Source organism: Maniola jurtina, chromosome 14 (assembly GCF_905333055.1).
Source record: "Maniola jurtina chromosome 14, ilManJurt1.1, whole genome shotgun sequence".
NCBI lineage: Eukaryota > Metazoa > Arthropoda > Insecta > Lepidoptera > Nymphalidae > Maniola > Maniola jurtina.
The window spans coordinates 4,572,282-4,597,381 of record NC_060042.1 but is presented as its reverse complement, the minus strand read 5'-3'; the positions used below and the strand labels follow the sequence as shown (position 1 = coordinate 4,597,381).

Sequence of the window (25,100 nt, the reverse complement as noted above, 5' to 3'; positions counted from 1 at the left end):
TAAAAAACACTATAAAACTGGCAACAATCCGTTTGTCGCTTGTCAAACTGTCAAATTTTAAAATGTGCCACTCTGATGTGTCATTTGTCATTTGTGACTGTTGTCAACTTGGAAATCAAAATCAAATTACAAACTGCAAATAGGAATATAATTATCAATAAATATATTTTGTTGGGTGCAGTCCCGTGAAACATATTGAAATATATAATTATAAACAAATATTAAAAACTGTTAATTCGTAACGGAAAAGCTAATGGTGATGTAGAGCATTCGTTCATCATAACATGGAAGTTTCAGGTGCAGGTAAGAGTTTAATTTATATATGCATTTAGTTATTTTTTCAAGAATTTATTTAAAAATTCCAGTTCTTCTCTGTAGGTTAACGTAATAGATTTAAATAAATATCCGGTTTTGCGACCATTAAAATCTTAGTTTAAGGTGTTTGTACTAAATGTTTCTTTGACAACAGATGTATGAATGATAACAAAACAAATTACTTTGTATCAGAATATATCTTACGCAAAACTCTTTGTTCGAATTTTGCAATATATTTTGTTACATATTCATACTCATATTATTCAGCCACAGTAGTTAGTTTATACTTTTAAACTAGTAAAATTGAAATCAACCCTTAGCTATAAAATTTGGCACAGATAATTTGCATCCTGGAGATGGGCATAGGATACTTTTGATCCCGATAAATCAAATAACTCCAATAGGAATTTTAAAATCTAAATCAAATAATGGATGTTAGCTAGTTGTGAATATATTTGGCTAAACTAGAACAAAGAAAATTTGAAAGATTACTCATCTATTGTGTAACAAATAGCATTTTTCACCACTGCTTTATCTGTAGGATTTTACCATGACAAATCTGTATTTGTGTGTAATTACTATTTTGTTATACTTAAACTATCCAAAGATGTATTGAACTTAATTGACAATTTGGTTATAGTCACCAGCAATAATAGCAGAAATTACTAGATATAGACATATTTTGTAATTTGTGCTATTTTTGCATATTCTAATAATATTATAAAGAGGTATTTGTGAATTTGTATGTAGGGAATAGTCTCCAAAGATAATGTTTCAATTCTGAAATTGTTTTCACTGATAGATAGCTACATAATCCTTGAGTGCTATAGGACTATAAATCAGATATGTATATATTATGAACAAAATATTACCACAATGTTTCTAAAGGGTCTGTATTCTAGGTAATCACTTTCTTTGATTAGTCTCTGGTCTAGTCTACTGAAAGTAGTACCACCCTACCTATTTAATGTCCTGGTATGTTACTGCGTGGTAAGTAAAGATGCAAGGTAGTAAAATTCTTTCTTAACACAAAAATATCTTACAGGAAAAGCACCAAACACTTCCTTATCGTTTCGCTACAACCCCAACAATGAAGAACTTGAAGAACTATTCCAGGGTTGTGAAGATGACCCACCAACACCTCAGCCTGAACCACCAGTCCGAAGTGAGAGTGCTAGCCCAAAAAAGATGGAAAAATCATCCTCCATAATAGACAAATATTTTAAATCTATGAGAAATGAAAAGCCTGTTGAAAAAGTTGAAGAAGCCAAAACTGACCCCAAAGATGCAAAAGTTGATGAAAAAAAAGGTATATTTCAGTATGCATTTACTAATAACTATTTAAAACCTGACGTACATTGCAATATCTTTTTCAATTTTACGACTTGCGTGCCACTATTGTAAGTTGATGGCACAATATCAGAAATATTCATGCAAGTGCCAACAACAACTGTGCAAAGTTTCCAGTCAATCGAATGAACAATGCACTAATGCATACTATTAATGTTGTAAATAGTGGTGCATAAAAAACCTCTCCTAGAACTTCTTGTAAGTATACAAGTATAAGAAAAATGTAGTTATAACTGTATTTTTCTTATTATTGCTCAAAAGACTCAAAACTCAAAATCATTTAGTCAAGGTAGTTTAGGATGGTCAGAGTGGTTAGATTTGTAAGATGATATAGTGGTGATAATTAATTATGTAAACTTAAAACTAACCTTACATTGTAATAATAGGATATTCTTTAATAATAAAAGATGTTATTTTTTTGGAATTAAATAGGTGACACACCTAAAGAGGTGACATCCTCTCCTATGAAGGAGTATTTGAACCGTCTTGGTAAGAGGAGCACTTCAGAAGTAGTTACAGAAGTTAAAGATAAGGAATCCAATGAGACGTGGAAAATATTCCATGATTTCAAGTTTAAAATTGCTCAAGCTGTTGAGGATATGAAGACACGCTCAGTTGAAGGTTATTTTTATTATATTTTGTACTGCCATTTTAGTAAGTTACTCTGATGAACCGCAAAAATGTTTTTGAATGGCCCGAAAATATCTTTGTATTGTACATAACTACCGTCTCACAAATCAGCCATTTGTCACAGTAATATTATGAAGGTGAAAGTTTGTGTGTATGTGTGTATGTTTGTTACGCTTTCACATAAAAACTACTCGACAGATTTGGCTGAAATTTGGAATGGAGATAGATTATACCCTGGATTAACACATAGGCTACTTTTTATCCCGGAAAATCACTGAGTTCCGACGGAATTTTTAATAAAATCTATATCTACGTGAATGAAGTCGCGGGCATTAGCTAGTATTATTGTATATAACTACAGTCTCTCACATGCAATTCAAACACACTATCAAATAATAACATGCTTTTTGAATGAGGATACTTTTAATAGATTTTGTGAACACCAAATTCATTCACAACAATACCAATAAATAATTTTTTTTTATAAATAGAAAAAGAAAAATCCTTGCCAAGAGAGAACTCTACAGATTCTGAGGATAACTCGGCAATAAAGGATTCTGACCAGCAGAGTATGGGTGATACAGATAATCAGGTAAGTTAATAATAAAATATCTGTAAATGAATAAACTAGCTGACCCACCCTGTCTTCACTTGACAGCTTTTCTGAAAATCCTTTATAGCTCATGAATTACATATTTGCAGTTATCTTAAATATGTATGTGCAATAGAAAATGACTTCCTTATCAGTCAAACATTTTAATCTTTCGCCACTGTAGAGTTAAGATAATAATTGGATATATTTTTTAAGCATGAGTCAGACCAGATAACTTTACTATCAGAAGCATTAGGATTAAAACCAATACCTATAACATATTGATTATTATATTATTAAGTTCAAATGGCATTTATATTCTGTAATAAATAATACACAATTTCTATTGTTACCCAAAATGTAATTTTTTTAACACTATAATTCTAGCTACCTACTGAATTGTAAACATAATAGCAGAGACTTTTCTGTCTAAAATTGTGTTGCTAAACTCTGATATGTTTAACGGCAGAAAATTAAACTTAGTACATAAGAGTGTCTTAAATTCATTAGAACAATATTAAAAAATTTGGTCACTTAGTATTATATGTATAAATAGTCGAATGACTTGTATTTATTAAGAGATTTTTGAGACCAAGCAAACGAGGAGGCAGGTCGGGTCACCTGATGTTAAGTCATTACCGCCGCCCATGAACATTTGCAGCACCAGAGAAACCGCCAATGCGTTGCCCGGCCTTTCAGGAATTTGTTGGTCCGCCCCGTGAATAACCCCATGTGTTGCAATGTAGTGGAAAGTTTAAAGTCAGTCTAAGTATCGTACTTAATAATATACGCAACTAACTCAAATGTTATCGATAGGTATCATCACTGGATAGCAGTATACAGAATTTATCGGATTTAACTCAACCGTTAACAGCCAAGCCTACAGACGCTGATCTTAGCAAGGAATTGAGTTTGAACAAAAGTCATTCGGAGTCTAGCGATGACACACATAAGAATTTAGGTAAGACTTACCATACCCAATATTTTTGGTAAAAACAATTCACATAAAAAAAGTTTTTTAATGTACCTATGAAATGTTTGGTGTATTAAGAATACTTATCACATTTTTCTTTCATCTTTTCAAAGTTTTAACGCTATAAGTGTTTAAATTGGACTCAAAACTCCCAGGCACTGCTTCTTTGCTCCGACTTAAAAGTTAAGACGCTATTAAAACGAGACAGTGTTATATCGCGGACATAAATCCATCTCGTTTTAACTGAAACTTAAATCTGAGTAAAGTCAAAATACTCTCTAAAGATCTCAGCCTCAAAGTTCAAATGTAGTGAATCTAAATCAATAATAGTTTTTAAGGCAAAATTTTGAAAAATATTTTTTCCGAAAAAAGGTAGCATTGCATTCAGCAATAATTAATACTAATCGGTATTTAATAAGATTAGACTACTTCGCCTTACAAGCAAAGGTCCTGTATCCACCAAAAGTGGAGATATGGGTGAAGATGTGTTTAACAGACCAATCTACTAAATACTAGTATTATAAAGAGGTAATTAAGTTCGTTTGTAGGAAGTAATCTCGGGAACTATTGAATCGATTTCAAAAATCTACATTATTCCTGAGTGACATAGGCTATATTTTATTTTCAAGAAACTTAGAGATCCCTGTGAAAATTGTAATAAGCTACCCGCGCGAAACCTGGGCGGGTCGCTAGTCTATCAATAAATCTGATGTTAAACACATCTCCGTTTTAGTCGATCCCGGGCCTTAGAAAATAATATTTCCTAGCTTTAAATTGTATAAATATTATTGGGCCTTAAGAATTCGAATTCAAAATCATTTCTTGTAGTTTAACATTTACAATACCGTTTTAGCTCGTAGCGAATCAGATATAGCGGGAGAATTCTTACAAGACAGTTTAGAAGTGGAGTCAGGAGTAGAAGCCCTTGAAGACACGATAGACGCATTCGGAGATCAAGTAGAGACAGATATTGAGAACAGAACACAAAATTCAGATGTGATCCGACCGCCCCCTACACCCACAAACTTTGGATTGCCACCCAGCAAAAACAATTTACTCAAAGAAGAATCCACAAGAAAACCAAAAAAAGTTTATTTGTTCAAATTCTCAATGTATTTACTAACAATTTTTCTTATTATAAACTTTTTACTGTTCCCAAATTGTAATATATGGAATGGATTCTGGTTGGGAATCTGGTTCTTCTGTTTTATAAGTAACGTGAAAGATTGGGTGCTGGACAATTACTTTAGTGAGTGGGAACCTCGGAAAACCTTTTTCCAGTTAAAGAACACAAATACAGTGCCGTTTGCGTATACGATACCTTCGGTCAAGGAACACAGGCCGTTGAAGAAATATGAGGTATGTGTTACCATTTACTTGTTATTTCCTCACATTATTTCCGTAAAGCTGGTCGCATACCATTCACCGCCGCGCCGCATTCAATGTATTTTACACGACAGACCAAAAAAAGGAGTGTAATGTTATCTGAATCATGTATGTATGTGTGTAAGTTTCTTTATTCCACCATAAGGTCTAAATGCCTGAAGAATGTTGAATGTTAGAATCCTTACAACATCTCGCTAACATTGGCAACTTTTTTTTAAGCTAAATACTTCTCTTTGTAGGGTTGGATTAATCACTACAGATATCCAGACTATGACCCTTACTCGTACCATATAAACAAAACAACGACTGCATTCATGAAACTAGAAGGTGAGTTAAACATTTCTTTTATAAATAGGTATTTTAAGATATATCCCACCCCCTCCTCCTAGCCTGTCCGCAAAAAAAAAAACTAGCTATAAAATAAAACTCATAATGATACTGAAACTGAATCATTCTGAATTCACAATCAATAAAATCCATTATGATTTAAAGCTATGTGCGTTTAAGCAATTAAATATCACTTGCTTTAACAGTGAAGGAAAATATCGTGAGGAAACCTGCATGTCTAAAAGTTCTTTATAATGTACTCAAAGGTGTGAACTCTGCTAATCCGCACTTGGCCAGTGTGGTGGACTATGACCTTAACTAGGTTGAGATGATGATGATATATTTTTAACAATAAGTATTTTAAAAGCACAAAGTGTGCGTTCTACTTTAGCGCAGTTATTAGAACAGAAATAACCTTCAGAGGTAATTGGTCGAATTAAACCCGATGCTCGACCATTGCAATGGATGTCATTTATTTTTAAATTTTAAATGCTGCCCAGTGACTTTAAAATTATTCAGAAATTTCCTATTTTTGATTTTAAAATCGATCGTAAAACTTAGGTCTGTATCAAGTACTTCTTATCTATAAGAAAAAATTACTTAAATAAAGATACGTGCATCGGTTCTTTAACAATTAATCATGTCTTTATAAAAACACTGCAAACATTTGAATTTTAAAGAGTTGCTTACATTTTTTATCGATATTTGTAATGCCATTCAAGCACTAAATTTAGAAATCATTGAGGAAAAATATCATGATTTCTACACCTCACATTTAGAAAAGCCCCTATGTTATTTATCAATAAAACGTAATATGTTTTCCTTGTTACCTATATTTTGGAGCTTGGTCTTCCACTAGCTTACCAGCCCAATAATTCAAACGTGTAAAAGGTTTTGCCTCGGCCAGTACAATACTTTCCCATATAGTAATTCCAGTAAATATAAGTTTCCTAATCAGAATCCAGAATCACAGGTCATCCCAATTTTAATAATAATATCCAATAGAATTTTCATGCTGTCCAATCTTTTGCCATTCGGTTTTATACCTTCTGTTCAATCTTTTTAGGTTGCAATTTAAGAATATCGTACACTAGCACGAAAATAGCCAAAAGAGCGTTATGGGATGAAAAAATTGAGAACATAACATTCTACCAGCACAGATTGTACAACCTAACGGGAGCGAGGGTTATTATGCTGCCCAATGGCCTTGTAAAGAGACGGTAAGCTAACTAGTATTAAAAGTTCTTGATGGCTGAGAAGTTAGTCACAGGTTGTTGCAACAACATGGATTTGGGTCAATGATATGGGTTTTTATTTGGATATTGGGTCTATATTTGCCGTCACTCTTATTCCCGTACTGTGCCTGTGTATTCCCCTCTCAGCCGTCAAAACATTGAATCGGACTACATCTAAACATATTATTTCTACTTTGTCTAAACACTGATACAAACTAAATTTTTTTTGTACTTACTTTAGTTCAAGTTTGTATTATCTTAATTACAGCTGTTATCAGGTATTTAAGCCTACTTATACAAAGACAGTTAAACCTGATTTAGTTAAATTTTATAATATCACTTTCCTACAAGAGTTATTAGGGTTCTTTTGCAAGTGGGTCATACTCCTCAAAATGTCAACGACATCAATAATCAGGAAATTAGGCTAACTTTTTCTAATATCCTATCAATGATTCCCCTAATAAAGCTCTAGCAACAAGACACTGCAATAGAAAATGTTAAAAATAGAATGTAAATCATTTTGATAAGAAGCATGACACATTCCATCTATATATTATGTCGCTATTCGATATTATGACATATCTACATTTTGCTAGTTGTTAATACTATGACATAGAATACAATGATAATAACAGACTCGCGTATAAAAGTGCTTCCCGTTGCACGGTTGAAAAATGTCGGGCAAATTGATAACAACCTAATTTTGACGATTGTGTCTTTTTATCCTAACCTTTTGAAAATTTTCTGTAGGTACTTACTTAAAAGCATTATGGAGCAAAATTAATAAAAAAAAATGATAAGAGATAAAAATATCAGTAGGTGTCAACTATTCTGAGTCACCAACCAATCACAAAAATGTTTTGAAAACATTCGAAATTCAATTCGAAAATGTTTTCAAAAAAATATCGAATGTCAATTAGAAACATAGTTTCGTTTGTGATTGGTTGGTGACTCAAAATAGCGGCCACTGAGATTTTTGTCTCTGTCATTTGTATGAGATTACGTAACAGAGAGAGCGCTATACTGACTTCATTCCGCGTTTAGTGTATAGGAATTAATAATCCTTATCTAGGCATAAGTCTTGAAACGCTGGATTTGTCACGCGAAAAGCAATAGCCTTGCTAGAGCGAGCTAGTTAAATATAAAACCGGTTCAATATGCGACGTTCGCAACGAAAGGCATATAAATAATGCGCATTTCATATGCTGGCTATTAAAAAACATCCAATATTGGTTTTATGACCAGCAGGCCTAATATTCCATATCTCTCGGCAAAGGATAATATCGCAAAGAAACCTGACTCACGAAAAATAGAGTGGAACCCAAAGCAACATTATGTCAAAAAAATCAGTCAAGTGCTAGTCAATCTCGCTTACGAAGGGCTCCGTACCGTCGTACAAAAAAAAAACACTTTCATTTTTGTGATGTAACTACAAATTCACGGTTTTCGAATTTTTGACTTTATTTATACTATAAGACAATGGTACCTGGGTACCTGCCTTTTATGATTCTAGGTCAACGGGAAGTAGGTACTTTATAGGTTTTGATTTCCTTCACGGGTAGACAGAAAGACAACAGACTGATCCTATAAGGGTTCCTTTTTCTCTGGAAATACGGATCCCTAAAAACTAGTCGCTGACCTTTGTTTATAGACCCGTGAAATAGGGTTATTGACTCATAAGCCTTAGCATTTTAAATCAGGTTGGTACCTTACCCTGAAAAGGTATCAATTTTCGTGAAAGATTATATTGTTATGGGATATTTTATTATACTTACTTGATATGAAAATGATAACGTATGACGATTATATAAATACTAGAGACTCGCCTCGGCTTCGCACGGGTGCAATGTAGATAGTAGGTACCAATGTGGTGTTCAGTGGTGGATTTCAGTCGGCTTGATTTCTACCGACGCGACATCTTGAACAATTATCGTCATATTTCAACAAATCAACACAAAATAATATTAAACTACAAGTATAAACCTTCCTCTTGAGTCACTTTATCCATTGATGAAAACCGCTTTAAAATCCGTTGCGCAGTTTAAAAGATCTAAGCGTACAGAAGGACAGAAGGCGGAAAGCGACTTTGTTTTATATTATGTAGAGATTTTATTCTACTAGGTACATATTATATTGTACAAAGCCTGCGTTTCCACTGAAGCGGAGCGTAGGAAGTCGTGTTTAATGAATCAATTAGATTTATTGATAGATTTCGTGTTAATGCCATCTCTCAATAATAATTAATTTGTTTAATCGAAGCACACACATTTGCGCTCCACTGACTCCACTCCGCTCGTCTCCGCTTCAAACATTGATCCAACTAGAGTTCTAGTTCAGAGTTCTTCATTCGGCTGTCAACATTAACCAAAGAAAGACAAATATTGTCGTATAAGACGTTTTTAGAAAAGATAAATATTGTAAACGAGAAATGTTCTAAATATTTTAAATTGTTCATGAGAATGCAAAACATTTCTACCGGCGCTACAATAGCCATTTTCACTCATTTGTATCCAATAATAGAGGTTGAAACGTTCTACCAACCAATTCATTCTTAGCTTTTTTATACCAATTACGTGTCTAGAGTCTAGACTGACAACCTGTATTCGTGACCTAATAAAAACCCATTTTCCTCTAGGCAATGGAGCAAAAAATATCCAATCTGCGTAATATTGGACGAAAGAGAAAAAATTCAAGTGTTGGAAAAGGAGAGTACGGCTGATAAGAAACTACCTGAAACCGGGGAGAAGAAGAGTAAAGACCAACCACAAGAGACGGAGAGCATAGAAACTAATACTAGTCCCGAAAAAAAGAAAAAGTTTGTTTGGAGAAGGAGAGAAAAAAGGTTTGTACAATATTTTATGCCTATAGTTTCTCTTATAGTTTTAATCCGGTAAGTTCATTCCAGTGCTAGACTGGAAGGGAATGGACTGGAATGGATAAATCGTTATGAAATGCTTAATCACCATTACAAGAACAAATTATTATTCTTTTATTTAATTTAACTTCAGTATTTTATACTGATACCTACATTATAATATCATCCGCAATAATTATTATTTATTATTATTTTGAGACACTTAATCTAATCTATTTGATATATCGAATGTTAACATTAATTATCACTTTTGTTTTATTTGTTGCTTCCTGTATCGACATATTATAAGTAGTAAAGTAATAATCGCCAAATATCTTATGCATAGTGTCAGTAATAATCAAAGTCAAAATTATGTATTAGAAAGATCTCACGGATTTATTAGGTCTAATAAAGTTTTTTTTTTGTGCTGGATTTTTCCAAATAAATGAATTTGATCCACATAACTGTCTCAATTTAGTTAAAATTAGCACCAGTGTCCTCCATTTCGAAATGTATTTCCTCTCGGCATTTAGCACATCACATTATATAAACTACGCGACTTTATCCGCGTGGATATATAGGTTTTTTAAAAATCCCATGGGAACTTTGATTTTCCTTAACAAAAAGTAGCCTATGTCGGTCTTCAGGATGAAACCTATCACTGAACTAAATTAATCATGTCCACAGCTTTGTCCACGTGGAGTTAGGATTTTATAATTCTGTTAAAACTCTTTGATTTTCTGGGACACAAATTAGACTAGACTATGTCTATCCTTGGGCTGCCAAGCTATCTCTGTACCAAATTTCGTTAAAATCCGTCAAACAAATCAGCCGTGAAAATGTAGTAGACAGACAGACACACTTTCTCATTCATAATTATATGGATATTGATTAAAGAGATATGTATTTTACCTTTTTGTTGCAGTATATCTCACAATGAAGCTGAACCGGGTAAAGAAGGCTTGCGTCATAGAATAGTTAGGAAAATGCATAGAGGTAGGTCAACTTTTTCTTTTGTTTCCCTAATTTAAATTCAGACAATAGTGTCGAAGAGAAGAGATCTGGAGCATATTTTTTATTCAATGAAAAAAGTCGTGGCCCGCAATGGCCTATAACATAGAGATGAATTAAAACAAAGTAAGACAAAAACTCAAGCAAAAGTATGGCGATTGTGATTACTAATTAATATACATATTACCAGATAAGAAGACAGACAGCACGACGACAGGCACTGAACCCGACAGCCAAGGCCAACCAGATAAGAGCACGCAGTTAGAGGAAGTGGAAACCGAAGTGGATGTCACCGCCAAATCCACCATCAGTACTAAAGAAGACGACGAAGAGTTGGACGACAACGAACTGACGAAGATTAAGGAGTTTTTGGAAGAGACTGTAAGTTCCACTTACAAATACAATTTTAGGGAAAAGAGTACATTTTCTAAATCTAAGTTATCTGTAAGTAAGAAGACGGGCATGACTACGATGTGAAGCAAAAAAAAAACACGCATGAAAAGACGAGATCAAAGTTTAATGCACCGCCATGTCCTTCAGCACTAAAAATGACGTCGATGAGTCGGACGACAGCAAATTGACGAAGATCGAGTTTTCGAAAGAGACTGTAAGTTCCACTAACATAAATACTCTTTTGGGGTAAGTAGTGAATTATCTAAAATGAGGTAATCTAAGAAAACGGTATTACTACGATGGGCACTGAATCATCATTCATTCATTCATGGGCAAGAACATACGAACATGCAGGAAGAAGTGAAGTTCGCCGCTCCGCGTCGGGGTATCAAAAAATCATGGTCGAGTCGCACCGTAGATTCTTTGGTAACCGGCCAAGGAGTTGGTTGAAGTCGACATGACGAAGATCAAGGAGTTTTTGGAAGAAACTATAATTGTAATATATGCAAGAAATGATTTCTATAGGCTGGTAACGGGCTGCCATATTTTGAATCATACTTGTAGGCTTAGGTTCATCGTAAGGCCTCATTTACGGAGACGTGGGGCGTTTTGCGTCGCGTGTGTCGCGGCGCGTCGTACGTTTTTTGTTTACGGTGCGGCGGCGCGTGAAGCGGCACTTATCATCGCACGCGTAATCACAAACACATGGCAATATACGATGTTGTTATAGAGATGCGAGGCGGGAAGAATGGCGGTGCCCGCGGCGAATCCTAATGCGTGTAGCGTTGCACGCGACGGGCATCGGGCATCGGCAGAAGGTTCTGCTGCGGGCATCGCTTCAGCGAGAATTGCCGCCGCCACGATAAACGCCGCGTCAGACGCGTCGATGGCATACGCATTCTCTCAAAATACGCTCCATTTCAAACAAACACGTGTAAAATTGCTTCTCCGTAAACGCACTCATACAACGCCATATGTTTAAATTCAGTGCGAGCCGCGCCGCCCATCGCAACGCGCGACGCCCCGCGTCTCTGTAAACGAGGCCTAAGGTGCGTAAACACCGTGTCATGTCTGAGTAGTAAGAGGAAGGTTTATACGTATAGCTCGATATTGTTTTGTGTTCATTTGTTGAAATATAATGATAATTGTTCAAGATGTAATGTCGGAAGAAATAATTAAAATAAGCAATTCATTTTAACGGTTTTCCTTGTAATTAAGTTACGAAATACTATAAAAATATCATGTTCTCCCAAAGAAAATAAACAATTACGCAATCGTATTTACATTAAAAAAACCGGCCAAGTGCGAGTCAGACTTGCGCACCGAGGGCTCCGTACTCGGGTATTTTTCTTTTTATTTATTTAAAAATAAATAAAAATCTGTTTTAGAATGTACAGATATATAGCCCTTTCATATAATACCCCACTTGGTATACTTAGTTATCTTAATTTGAAAATTGAAACACATTTAATTTTTTTTTTCTGTGAATTAACCACAAATTCACGGTTTTCAGATTTATTCCTTTACTTGTGCTATAAGACCTACCTACCTGCCAAATTTCATGATTCTAGGTCAACGGGAAGTACCCTGTAAGTTTTCTTGACAGACACGAGGGCGGACAGACAGACATAGAACAAAGTGATCCTATAAGGGTTCCGTTTTTCCTTTTGAGGTACGGAACCCTAACAAATACTTTGTCTAATAGGTAACGACTAAAACCGGTCGCTTGAGCGAAATAATATAATTATAATGCCGGCTGGCCTCATTAGAGCGTCCTTGAACTTGCTAAAGTCCAAACAGTCTACCTTACATCTGTAATTCTGGTTTAGGCATAGGTACCTACAGTTTTATAGCAATCGCGCGGCAACAAAGGAGCAACCCGAACTGGTCTGCGTAGTTAGGGTCTAGGGGTTGTTGAAAGGGTCGTCGAGGCCATTTACCACGACATCAAAGCCTTCAGACTACTGTGTGTCTGTGTATATACTGTGAACTTACTTTGGACTTGGTTGGAACGGACCTCACCATTATAACCAGTTACATAAAATTCTTTCTCTCCACTCTTTGAATAGGTATAAATACAAAGCTTCATTTAAAGATTGGCTTTTGAAAAAAACTTATTTGGATACTGACAGAATTTTGGATAGTCTCATGTAACCAACCCCACTTTTACTCGTAAACTTTTAGACACACACACGCACATATTTTCTTTAATTTGTTTTGTATTCACCGAGCTGGAAGCCGTATTTTCCGAGACATAGTTTTTACTAGTTCGGGAAACAGGCTAGTAATGTTTGTTACTATAGCTAATTTAAGTCAAAATGTTTTGTTATGCCTATGTTATACTTTGTTGTTGAGACAAATGAATTTATATTTATCTTATCTTTGTCTTAGTCTTACTTTGAACGCATTATAGTAACTATTCTGTTGTAAGGATTTGGACCCCGGTAACGAAGGCACGGCGGAGGGCGAGTGGAGCATACACGTGAAGCACTCGAAGGACAAACACTCGCGGTTGTATCTCTTCGCGCGCACCGGCCGAGATAAGCACGAATGGTATGTCTAAATATATAAAAGGAAAAGCTGACTGACTGACTGACTGACTGACTGACTGACTGACTGACCAACTTACTGACTAATTAGCTGATCTATCAACGCACAGTTCAAACTACTGGACGGATCGGGTTGAAAGGCATGCAGGTAGCTATTATGACGTAGACATTCGCTAAAAAGGATTTTTAAAAATTCAACCCTTAAAGGGATAAAACAGGGGTTTGGTGTATTTCATGCGGACGAAGTCACAAGGATAAGGGATATTAGGGCGCGATTACATTTGTAAGTTTCTAAATATTTTTTAAATACATAACAAAAATTGCGGAACTGCCAGGATTCGAACCGGCGTCTCGCTGGGGTGCCTTTGACCTCTAGGCCACGGTTCACTTGCTGCCAGTGCCGAAAAGGGTTTGAACATTTTTGTATGGAATCTTGCATACCTACAAGATCCAAGTAGCCCTTGACTGCAATCTCATCTGGTGGTAAGTGATGATGCAGTCTAAGATGGAAGCAGGCAAACCTAGAAGGGGTATGGCAGTTTTTATTAAACCCACATCCCTTTGTATACTTAACTAATTCATCAGGTATCGCCGTCTACTCACAGCGGTATCGGAAGCGAACGCATCGCAGGACAACTCAAACTCTGAAGAAAAGTCTGGAAGCGACACAGTCCAGGAAACTAAAGATGGTGTCGAATTATCCGCCTATAAGATAACTGAGAAGGACACTGTTGCGTTTGCAAAGGTATCTAATATGAGACAGTTAATTTATTGCCTGAATATAAAAAATTCCCTCAAATATGATACGATACATACAATATAAAACTTTTTTGCAGAGTAAAAATAATGATACCGTATCAGAAGGCGTCACGATTACAACACCATCACACCCAGTCCCTACGAGTGTGGACTCATATGAGAAATCTTTTTGGCCTTATTTGCAGAAAATCATACAGGTAAATTTGCTTCATTATAATTTTTTATCTTTTACCATACCGTTTAAAAATCTTAGCCATCTATTGCATTAAAGGAGATCATTCTAGTTCCATACATTTTTGGGCCTTTTCTGAAAGTGCCGGCCAACGAAAAAAAATGGTACGGATCGTTAGAACTAGCCATTTGGAGTAATAGTTAATATGGCAGAAAAGTTGTAGGATTGTTCTGAACCAAGTTATACAAGGTCGAAGATTCGTCATTTTCATACATTTTTTTGATTTCTAAAAGTGCTGGGAAACATAAAATAATGTTAGATATTGCTAGAACTAATGATTTGAAGCAATTGTCATTATAACGCGAAGGCTGTGGGGCCATTATATGTCGTGTTATACAAGTCATACAAAAAATGAATATACTTTGTATAATTAATTGTAACCGATTTTATGATTTTGTTACTGTTCTGATTGTTTTATACGAATTTGAATACACGTACAATTATTTTGACTCCCACGAAGTGCTGGATCAGCTGCAATGTGGACAAAATTCGTTTATACATACCTGGATTGTATGCGGCCTTATAATACTAGGTGATCTCATCCAGCCATCTCCCAAACTTCTGCTACTGGGAATTGGGATATCGCCGGTGAGCTCTGTGATGAATGCACCATTTGGTTATACGTACTGTTCACCATAGTAACTACGGGCTTGCTTCAGTCGATAGCTACCCAAAGCAACCTGCGTCAATCCTTCTGGAACATGAATCTAGGAAAGTCATTGAACGGAGGATGTCGGCTTCCATAGCCTGGAAGTGAGCTCTTCTTCTATTATAATTACATATTGTTTGTGATAACAAGTTCTGCTGAACTGTTTTGCTCATTGATCAGTTCATGGATTTTGTCAAGGAAATCACGTCTGTAGTACACGTTATTGTCTATCAGAACATGGTAGCTGTTTAGCGAGGTTACCGCTATCCTGAAATAATCGATCACGTTACTTAATGCCCGGTCACTCTGATCAATCCTGAGCAAACGAAAATCTCTTTTAAAGCAATTGTTCATTACTTCCGCCATCCAGCGGCAAATGGTAACAAGCTTAGATTTATTGGTTTGGTCAGTAATTAGCTGGGTTTCATTTAAAAGTTTTGTTTCTAGCATTTGTGTCACATAACCGCATGCCTCAAGAAAGAAAGGCTATCTATAAAGAGCATGTACAGACAGATACAGGCATGTACATTTATCTTCAGAAAAGCACTATTTTCTTTTTTCAGTGAAAATCATACCCTAACCACAAGTTCCGAAACCTCTAAAAGCCTTTATATTTGTTGCGATGGAACAATAATCTACACGCTGCAGCAACTTCTAATGCCCAGATTTTAAATGATACCTTAAATGATATAGAAGATTTTTACTGGATTTTTATCTTAGTCCATGGTTTTAGAGATACCATAAACAATCTTGAGGTAATCTTTCTTTCTTGAGGTGTGCGGTTATGTGGCACAAATGCCAGTAACAAAACATCAGTATAAAACCCAGCTAATTACTGACCAAACCAATAAATCTAAGCTTGTTACCATTTGCCGCTGGATTGTGGAAGTAATGAACAATTGCTTTAAAAGAGATTTTCGTTTGCTCAGGATTGATCAGAGTGACCGGGCATTAAGTAACGTGATCAATTATTTCAGGATCGCGGTAACGTCGCTAAACAGCTATCATGTTCTGATAGACAATAACGTGTACTACCGACGTGATTTCCTTGACAAAATCCATGAACTGGTCAATGAGCAAAACAGTTCAGCAGAACTTGTTATCACAAACAATATGTAATTATAATAGAAGGAGAGCTCATTTCCAGGCTATGGAAGCCGACATCCTCCGTTCAATGACTTTCCTAGATTCACATTCCGGAAGAATTGACGCAGGTTGCTTTGGGCAGCTATCGACTGAAGCAAGCCCGTAGTTAATATGGTGAACAGTACGTATAACCAAATGGTGCATTCATCACAGAGCTCGCCGGAGATATCCCAATTCCCAGCGGCAGAAGTTTGGGAGATGGCTGGATAAGATCACCTAGTATTACAAGGCCGCATACAATCCAGGTATGTATAAACGAATTTTGTCCACATTGCAGCTGATCCAGCACTTCATGGGAGTCAAAATAATTGTACGTGTATTCAAATTCGTATGAAACAATCAGAACAGTAACAAAATCATAAAATCGGTTACAATTAATTATACAAAGTATATTCATTTTTTGTATCACTTGTATAACACGACATATAATGGCCCCACAGCCTTTGCGTCATAATGACAATTGCTTCAAATCATTAGTTCTAGCAATATCTAACATTATTTTATGTTTCCCAACACTTTTAGAAATCAAAAAAATGTATGAAAATGACGAAACTTCGACCTTGTATAACTTGGTTCAGAACAATCCTACAACTTTTCTGCCATATTAACTATTACTCCAAATGGCTAGTTCTAACGATCCGTACCATTTTTTTTCGTTGGCCGGCACTTTCAGAAAAGGCCCAAAAATAATGATCTCCTTTATATTTATTAAGTAGGTATGTAAATAACAAATTTAAATTAAAGCGAATTTTCAGCTTTGCCGCCAATTTTTTTTTTATCATCTGTGCCGACAGACAAACGCATTTTTGGCTATACATCCACGTAAACGCAATTTGTACTAAGCCACAGACTAAGTATACAATATAAGCACTAAGCAAAGAGACTACGGTATGCCAAGAATGACAACAGAGATACGATTAAAGAGTATTTAATAACCCCAGCACGCCGTTTCATACAACATTGCAGGAGCGTTGTAATGTTCCAAATTCAAAAATGCTCCTGCAATGGATTTGATTTTCTTTGTCCGAAAATTCGATACTTCGCGTGTTCTTTTTTCGAAAATAATGATAACATTTCCATGCATGTTTGAGAAAAAATAAATGCAAACAGAGCCACGAAGTCGCAGTAAACCCGAGGGTGGACATCGGAGTAATGTGCCAGTTAGAACCGACTCCGCACGAACGGTCCAAAAATAGAAAGAAGAAGAAAACCGATGTTTGATATTTTACTTTATACTGTATATTTCGTTGAGTGTCAGATATTACGATTTATTATTAGTATTGATATTAGTAGTAGCAGTACACAAGACGTAGATTTTAGGTAATATCGAAAAGCCTCTTATCAATAATAAATAACTAAGAAATAATTTAGTTTTGAGCATAGGCAACATACAGTATAGATTTATTATATATTTATTATTATTAGATACTTAGAAATAGTATTGTAGCTACAATTTTACTGCCGTCCTTTACGTAAAAACCGTTAAGTGATAAAAAAAATCGTATCGTCAAGTCAAAAAACATGGCAATTTTCAAAAACCAATATTTCTAAAAAAATGCTAAGTACTGTTAGAGGGTAAACGATTACTCAGTTTAAATGATTTAATATACTTTTATTTAACTTTTCAATTATTTACAAAGACCGCCACTGTCAAGCGTCACCAGAGAGTGCATAGAGTTGTTCAAAGCACAGATACTTCGAAAACTGTCAGAGAGGGTTAGGACATGTCTACACTATCAACAAATCTATCTAACAGTTCATAAGACCAAATTAAAAACTAATAAAAACATTGGTACTATGCAGCATTATTTTTAGAAGATTAGTTTTTGAAAAATCCCCACGGTTTTAGGCGATAACTCAAAGATTATTTTTTGCACTTAACGACTTTTTAGTTAAGCGATGGTGGTTTGGGAATTTTTACACGCAGTATTTACCAAATATCTCATATAGGTTCAAAACCCATCCCCTGATTGCGAGTGTCGATTGCTGCCCGCCGAGGCGACATGGGTCAACACAGTCGTAGCAAGACTCATGTACGACGTCATGCGGGACCCGCAGATGATCGCGCGCGTACAGAATAGGATACAGAGGAAACTTAACACACTAAAGGTAAGTTGTAAGAATATCTCATATCTATAGATGCAAAACCCATCCCCAAGCCAAACTGATCTCAGAGGGCGCCACTATAGGTCCGGCAAATGTCAATGTCAAAATCAACATTGTTTGTTTTGTTTTGTTGATATCGATATAATATAAGATTGTTTCGTGAATTATTAAAGAATGTATAATACCTAAAAGCTCGTACAATTAAAATTATGGCGTTTGATAGATCAATATAGCCCGTTTCATAGATCATATTTATACTTCCTCTACGCTGGTTGGGCTGGTTCACTTATGCCCCACTTGTTTGGCATTGGGGATAAATTGGCAGTGTAGATCCCCATTCAAGTAGCTTTCATATTTGAATTTCTTTTTATCGGGATTGATTGACTGGTGCGTTGAGGTAGGCTTCGAGTTGATCGTCTGTGGTGTCAATGACGCCGCGACAGAGTGGCAGATTAATTAGATACTATGGAAATGTAGGGAACGTCATTCAAGCTCCCTAGTGACGCTAGACGCCGCGTCAGTGTCGCGGCTTAGCTGACCCGACAGAGTTCGACTCAAATGCCCATCTTTACTGAGCGACTATTTCTTTAGATTTAGGCTATATTAGATTTCATTTAGTTGCCTGTAGTCTGAAAATCCGGCTCGATGGACCAAAAAAATGGGTGACGCAGTCACAATCCTTAGAAAGTGACTTTTGTTTCCTTTATGTATAATGCGTGTAAACAAGAAAGTTCAAAATATATTTCCAGCTAAGACGTCACAATATGGTGGATGTATGTCCTATTCCTAGGTTTGACCGTGAATTTTTATAAATATATGCCTGGATAGCTTACTCGTAATACCTACTTGAAACAAAACCTACTTATCGCTATCCCAGTTCGACTGCCGAGGGAGGGCTAAAGATCGCACCGCACTGGGCTCCGATCTCTCGCTCCAATTTGTTAGTTAAATGAGATAGCTATACGCAGATATTTGCTTCAATTAAGTATTGGAAGTGAACTCTCCATTACTTCTACTTCATGGCTTGTACGTATTGTAACACAGATCTTCCATTGCGCAGTTACCATCATTCATGTCGCCATTGATGGTGACGGAGCTGCGCCTGGCGGGTGCGTGTCCACTGCTGAGTGGCGTTGCGGCGCCCACGTGCGACGCACGTGGCCTATGGCTGCACGCTAACCTGAGATACGACGGCGGCGCCACCATCACCATACTCACCCAGATCAACCTTATGAAGCTGAAAGAGAAAAGTTAGTATAGCCACAGAATACTTAGCTTGCAGTAGCTGAACCTTCTGTATTTGCTAAGATGTTTAAATAAATAGCGACTCTAGTTACTTCGCAATAAAGTCCAATTCATGTCATCATATTAGTGTAGATGAAAATTATTTCCCAGATGTCGCACTGGAAGAACAAATAATGGAAACAAATGAAACTATAATTGAAAATGAAATTCTGCAATCGAGGAAGTCGTGCGTTTCACCGGAATTAAAAGTAAGTTTTATATACCTTTGCAATTGAAATTAATAGTGTCTTATTCTGTTAAAATACGGCATGAAATAAAACATTGAAAAACTTATAATGACGCTTGTTTCTTCTTCTACTCAATCTTCTAATATAATAATATTTCTAATGGCTGGCTCAATGTTTACGTTAAGACTCAGCTTGGCTGTTGAACGCGAACTACAGTCAGCATTTTTGATACTATTAAAATATACTAATATGACTTATACTACAAGTTAACAAAATTATAACAATTGTTATTTTAACTAAGCTTTTATGAAAACCAGTGCGTTTACCCCGCATTTACACATTCGCCCTCGCGATTCGTCTCACCACTCGCTGAAATGTCAACGATACACTTACTACATCGCGCATGGATACAGTCCCTGCCACGATAATTTACCTTCCATATTTTATCTCTGTTAGATTCTTAGGAGAATATAAGTAATGTACTAGATTCATAGACCATTTAAGATTATACTCGGTTGAAACAATAAAGGACGAGGAGGTGCGGGTTTTATTCCGTTTTTACATATATTTAAGTAGTTAATGTTTAATGTCCATACAATATAGAGTGTTTATGTTTTGTAGTGATTGAATATAAATAATATTCTTTATTCATTGACTGACATAGTGTCATTCGCGCTAAGTATTACCATGCCAATATGAACAGACGTTTTGCATCTCATTACTCGTGCGAATATGTAAATGCGGCTATATTGTTGCATTTTCAATTTAAAAAATATATGAAACTTGTCTTTTTTGTATTTAGAGAAAAAAGCCGGCCATTTACGACTCGGATGTGGAAGACTCAGCAGAGTCAAGTAGTGATGATGAGAGTCCACCTGTGCAGCCGGTTGACAGCGCTGAGAACATGGTCGTCACTGACTCCACGTTAGTATTATATCATTCTTAAGTTTAAGATATACTTCATTATCATTATCATTATGTACCCATAGAGGTCCACTGCTGGGCATAGGTCTCTTGTAGGGACTTCCACACGCCACGGTTTCAATCTTTTTTTTTTTCTTCGGGGGAGGAAAAAATTGCTTGACTTCTGCCTGCTGGCAGGGTGTGTCCGACTCGCACGGACTAAAATAACCTCCCGGCCATGTCTGCAAAGGTGAGCACGGAACTGAGGGGCATTACTTTATGCTGACCTCCTAAATCTCTATCTTCTTTTCGCGGTTCAATCAATCAGCCTGTTTGCGTCCACTGCTGGACAAAGGCCTTCCCAAGAGGCCTTCGCGCCACCACACACGATCCTGCAGCCGCCGGAATCCAGCGGCTCCTTGCGACTCGTTTGATGTCACCTACCTTAGGACCGCGACATCTCTCGGTTTTCCTGACCATTGATTACCACTTCGGCTTCGCAACCCGTTGTGCTTTGTCGGTTACTTAGCTCTTTTTGTAATAAAAAAAATGTTTCTTAAAATCCATACAAAGAAACTTTAAAATGTGCTTTATTATGATGCATGAAACCGAACGCTACGAAATCGTTTCCTTTTTAATTTATAGATTTAGGATTACCTAGCACGTTATATATGGGCATCACACTAATATTATAAAGGAGAAAGTTTGTATGTGTGTGTGTGTGTGTGTGTGTGTATGTTTGTTACTCCTTCACGCAAAAACTACTGGACGGATTGGGCTGAAATTTAGAATGAAGATAGATTATACCCTGGAATAGCACATAAGTTACTTTTTATCCCGGAAAATCAGAGTTTCCACGGGAATTTTAAAAACCTACATCCATGCGAACGAAGTCGCGGGCATCAGCTAGTTTTATATATGAGAAGATAAGTGAGATAATATTTTTTTTTCAGTACATCAACAACTGAAGGCGGCTCTTCAAAGAAGAAATTCCTTCGTATTGTCGACAAGATCGCTACAAACAAATATTTTCAACAGGTAAATAAATTCTTAATTGACCTTTCGATAAAAACCCCCTATTTTTGCTGATCGATTGTAAGCTCCAAAGTTTAGTAAATCGGTGTAAGGTTACCAGCCTGTTGGTACTCTACAGGACATTTGTCTGGTGAGAGGCTATGGCCGTGGCTAGCTACCTCCCTACCGATAAAGGCTAAACGATTTAGTATTCCAGTACGATACTGTAATACCGGATATAATAAAAACTGCCATAACCCTTCCAAGTTCGCCCGCTTCCACCTTAGACTGTATCATCACTTACCACCAGCTGAGATCAGTCAAGGGCTAACTTGTAATCGATAATGAAAATGATTGCGAAAAAAAAGATTAAAATTATTAGTGTTTTTCATTTAGGCCAGCCTCAGAATTCGAGTAGCAAGTAAAAACTTGTCGTACTTATTGATTTATTTATTTATTTATTAAATAGTACCTCAGTATGCTTACAGCATCGCCAAATCGCATACTGAGTCAGAGGCCTTACTTATGAGCTTTTTCTATAAACATGCCACATCAAATGCATGTGCATAACCGTGCCACGCGAATATGATCATTAAGGTGCTAAACGACTTACGGCCTTTGACTGTACACAGGTTACCGACTATAAGTACGTGAAACGTGCTATGGAAGGGCTGTCGAACACGGACATCAAACTGCAGCTGGAAGTGAACGGTTTAGAGGGCAGGCTTGCTATAAACCTGCCGCCGCCTCCGCACGATCGACTATGGATTGGGTAAGAGATTATTACTATAAGTATAGCCCATAACTGAGTAGGCTCCTGCGGTAGTGGAGCGGTGTGGAAGGGTGACAGTTATCACAAGTTGACGAATCACTGAGCTCTCACGTCACGTCATCACACCCTTAGAGCCTCGATAGCTCAACGGTTGAGGAGCGGACTGAATTCCGAAAGGTCGGCGGTTCAAACCCCACCCGTTGCACTATTGTCGTACCCATTCCTGGCACAAGCTTTACGCGTAATTGGAGGGGAAAGGGGAGTATTAGTCATGATTAGCATGGCTAATGTTCTTTATAAAAAAAAACAAAACCGCTCCCGCACCACTGCATTACTGCAGGAACCTACTCAGTTATGCGTTATGCCTTTAATATGTATATTATATTATTATGTATGTGTGTTATATAATGTACTTATTAATACAAATCTAAACTCACTTCTTCATTGATTGTTGGCATTTCTAGGTCATGTATTCTATCAATGACTAAGCATTTATTGTTCCAGCTTCTCAACAAACCCGCAGCTTGTACTGAAAGCGCGACCCGCGGTCGGCGCTAGGGCGCTCCGGTTTGCTCACATCTCCAATTGGATCGAACAGAAGCTCACTAAGGAGTTCGAGAAGGTTCTAGTCTTGCCCAATATGGAGGATTTCATCATCGACGTGTTGACGCCTACGCCTATAGACTTTGAGTAAATAGGTGATTACTTTCACTAGCCTTTATTCACTAAGGCCTGGGCCTGATTTCTTATCGTTATTATGGATCCACCCACACATGCCTGGAATGCCTGGCGGCAAGTGTGGATCAACCATTACAAAACCTAACTTAGGAATTTTACTAGAATTCTCATTCTAAGGCTGTCATAAGTCAAACTTATTTCTCTGTTAAAGATTTACTTATTTAACATTTGTAAAATGTCCTTACTAATTTTAATAATTTCAAAACGAAATATTACATGGTGATTTATAAATGATTTCTTGTCCTTGGCTTTAAGGGGATCGTCTAGTTGTCAAATTTCATACAAAAAGCGTTAACGTTTTTCTCCCCGTAAATGTAGTCAAATTTTCATAATTTTTAGAAATGTTGTAGATATAACAACGAACTATGCTGATACGTTTTAATTGTAAAGAAATATTGCTTATGTTAAAAGTTACTAGCGTCTAAATATCTATGTTTTTTTACCTAAAATCTTTGGTTTTTTTTTTAAATGTAATTCATTCATAATTTTTATACGCGTTAATTAATTCAGCATTCATTGGGCGAAAGAATATGCGCGTTGCTTAGCGATACAGGGTTTAAACATTGGACTGCAAAACGATACACGATTTATGCCTGTAAATTGTAGAATTTATAGTAACGTTTCATCACTACAGGTGTTAGCTCGCACTGGCATCATTTTTTACGAGCTATGGGCCAGGTATCACCACAGTAACATCCTATTAAAAACTGTCCTGGCTTGTCAACTAGCTTACTAGTTTACTAGCTTAGAAATGAAGCTAGTTTTGTCTACACGAAGCCAGAAGTACTAGCTTGCTAGCTTACTGACACAAGCTTGCTATCCTAGCTTGAAAAATTAGCCTCGTGTAGCCCGGGCATAAGTGATGCGACGTAGGACCTTTAGGAAAGTATTTTTTGTAAGTCATCAATGTTATGATTCCTAATTTTCAGTCGTACTGTGTTATACATATAAGTGTTAGAAGCAGCAATGTGTTGCATTTATTTGATACTACTTGTAGTTTAGAAGCAACTTTTTTCTTACTCAATTGTTCGACTGAAAAAATTCTACTCGTGAGTTGCTGTTGTAAAAAATGTTACTTATGATATTTAACCTTGGGAGATCAAGACGGATGACACAGAGTTAGAGTACCCAGTTGCAAAATATTGTACATCGACTTTTAGAAAGAGATAGCGGTTTCGTAGAGCATTGTCTCTGTCTTTGAGACAGGCAAAACGTCACATGAGTGACAGAGACAATGCTCTACGAAGCCGAAATCCCTTTCTAAAGGTCAATGTACAATATTTTCTGCCGGCTATTGTAAATGTTAAGCGATACTAATCTTTTAGGTGTTCAGATAACTTGCACTAAATAAACACAAAATGACTTTTTTTTCTTTTTAAATGTTAATATTTTAATTTTTTTAAAATTCGTATCAAGGTTCTATATAAAATATTATAGGGTGCTAATTTTATTTATTGGGTTGCATACAATCTCTAAACGAAATGAATAGGTCTAAATCTAGTGCTATCCTTTGCGGCAGAAAGCATTCTGAAAGAGATAGCAGTAAGTACCTACCTTTAAAAGATTGTTTACATTACACAACCGAATAAGCAATTGTGCGATTAAAAACTAATATGAAAATAAATGTATTGCTATCGCTTTCACAATACTCCCTGTGGAAAAGGACAGCACTCAATTTAGTTTGAAGATTGGGT

At 36.4% G+C, this 25,100-nt stretch overlaps 1 protein-coding gene across 1 annotated transcript; it reads left to right on the top strand.

The window, feature by feature from the left end:
- The first annotated feature begins 76 nt into the window (after positions 1–76).
- On the top strand, positions 77–25,100 carry LOC123872049 (testis-expressed protein 2). Its single transcript, XM_045916182.1, has 21 exons — positions 77–303; positions 1,361–1,624; positions 2,098–2,286; positions 2,787–2,887; positions 3,704–3,848; positions 4,714–5,219; positions 5,486–5,573; positions 6,640–6,793; positions 9,444–9,650; positions 10,588–10,658; positions 10,864–11,054; positions 13,498–13,619; positions 14,201–14,360; positions 14,452–14,571; positions 18,352–18,510; positions 19,568–19,757; positions 19,903–20,000; positions 20,782–20,903; positions 21,836–21,920; positions 22,529–22,668; positions 23,173–25,100. The coding sequence occupies exons 1-21, from the start codon at positions 285–287 to the stop codon at positions 23,360–23,362; spliced, it is 3,321 nt and encodes a 1,106-aa protein (XP_045772138.1). The 5' UTR covers positions 77–284; the 3' UTR covers positions 23,363–25,100.

Excerpts from the sequence above, each read along its gene's own strand:
- LOC123872049 (XM_045916182.1), top strand. Across the intron at positions 6,794-9,443 it reads AATGGCCTTGTAAAGAGACG|GCAATGGAGCAAAAAATATC; the intron begins GTAAGCTAACTA and ends ATTTTCCTCTAG. Across the intron at positions 9,651-10,587 it reads TGGAGAAGGAGAGAAAAAAG|TATATCTCACAATGAAGCTG; the intron begins GTTTGTACAATA and ends TTTTTGTTGCAG.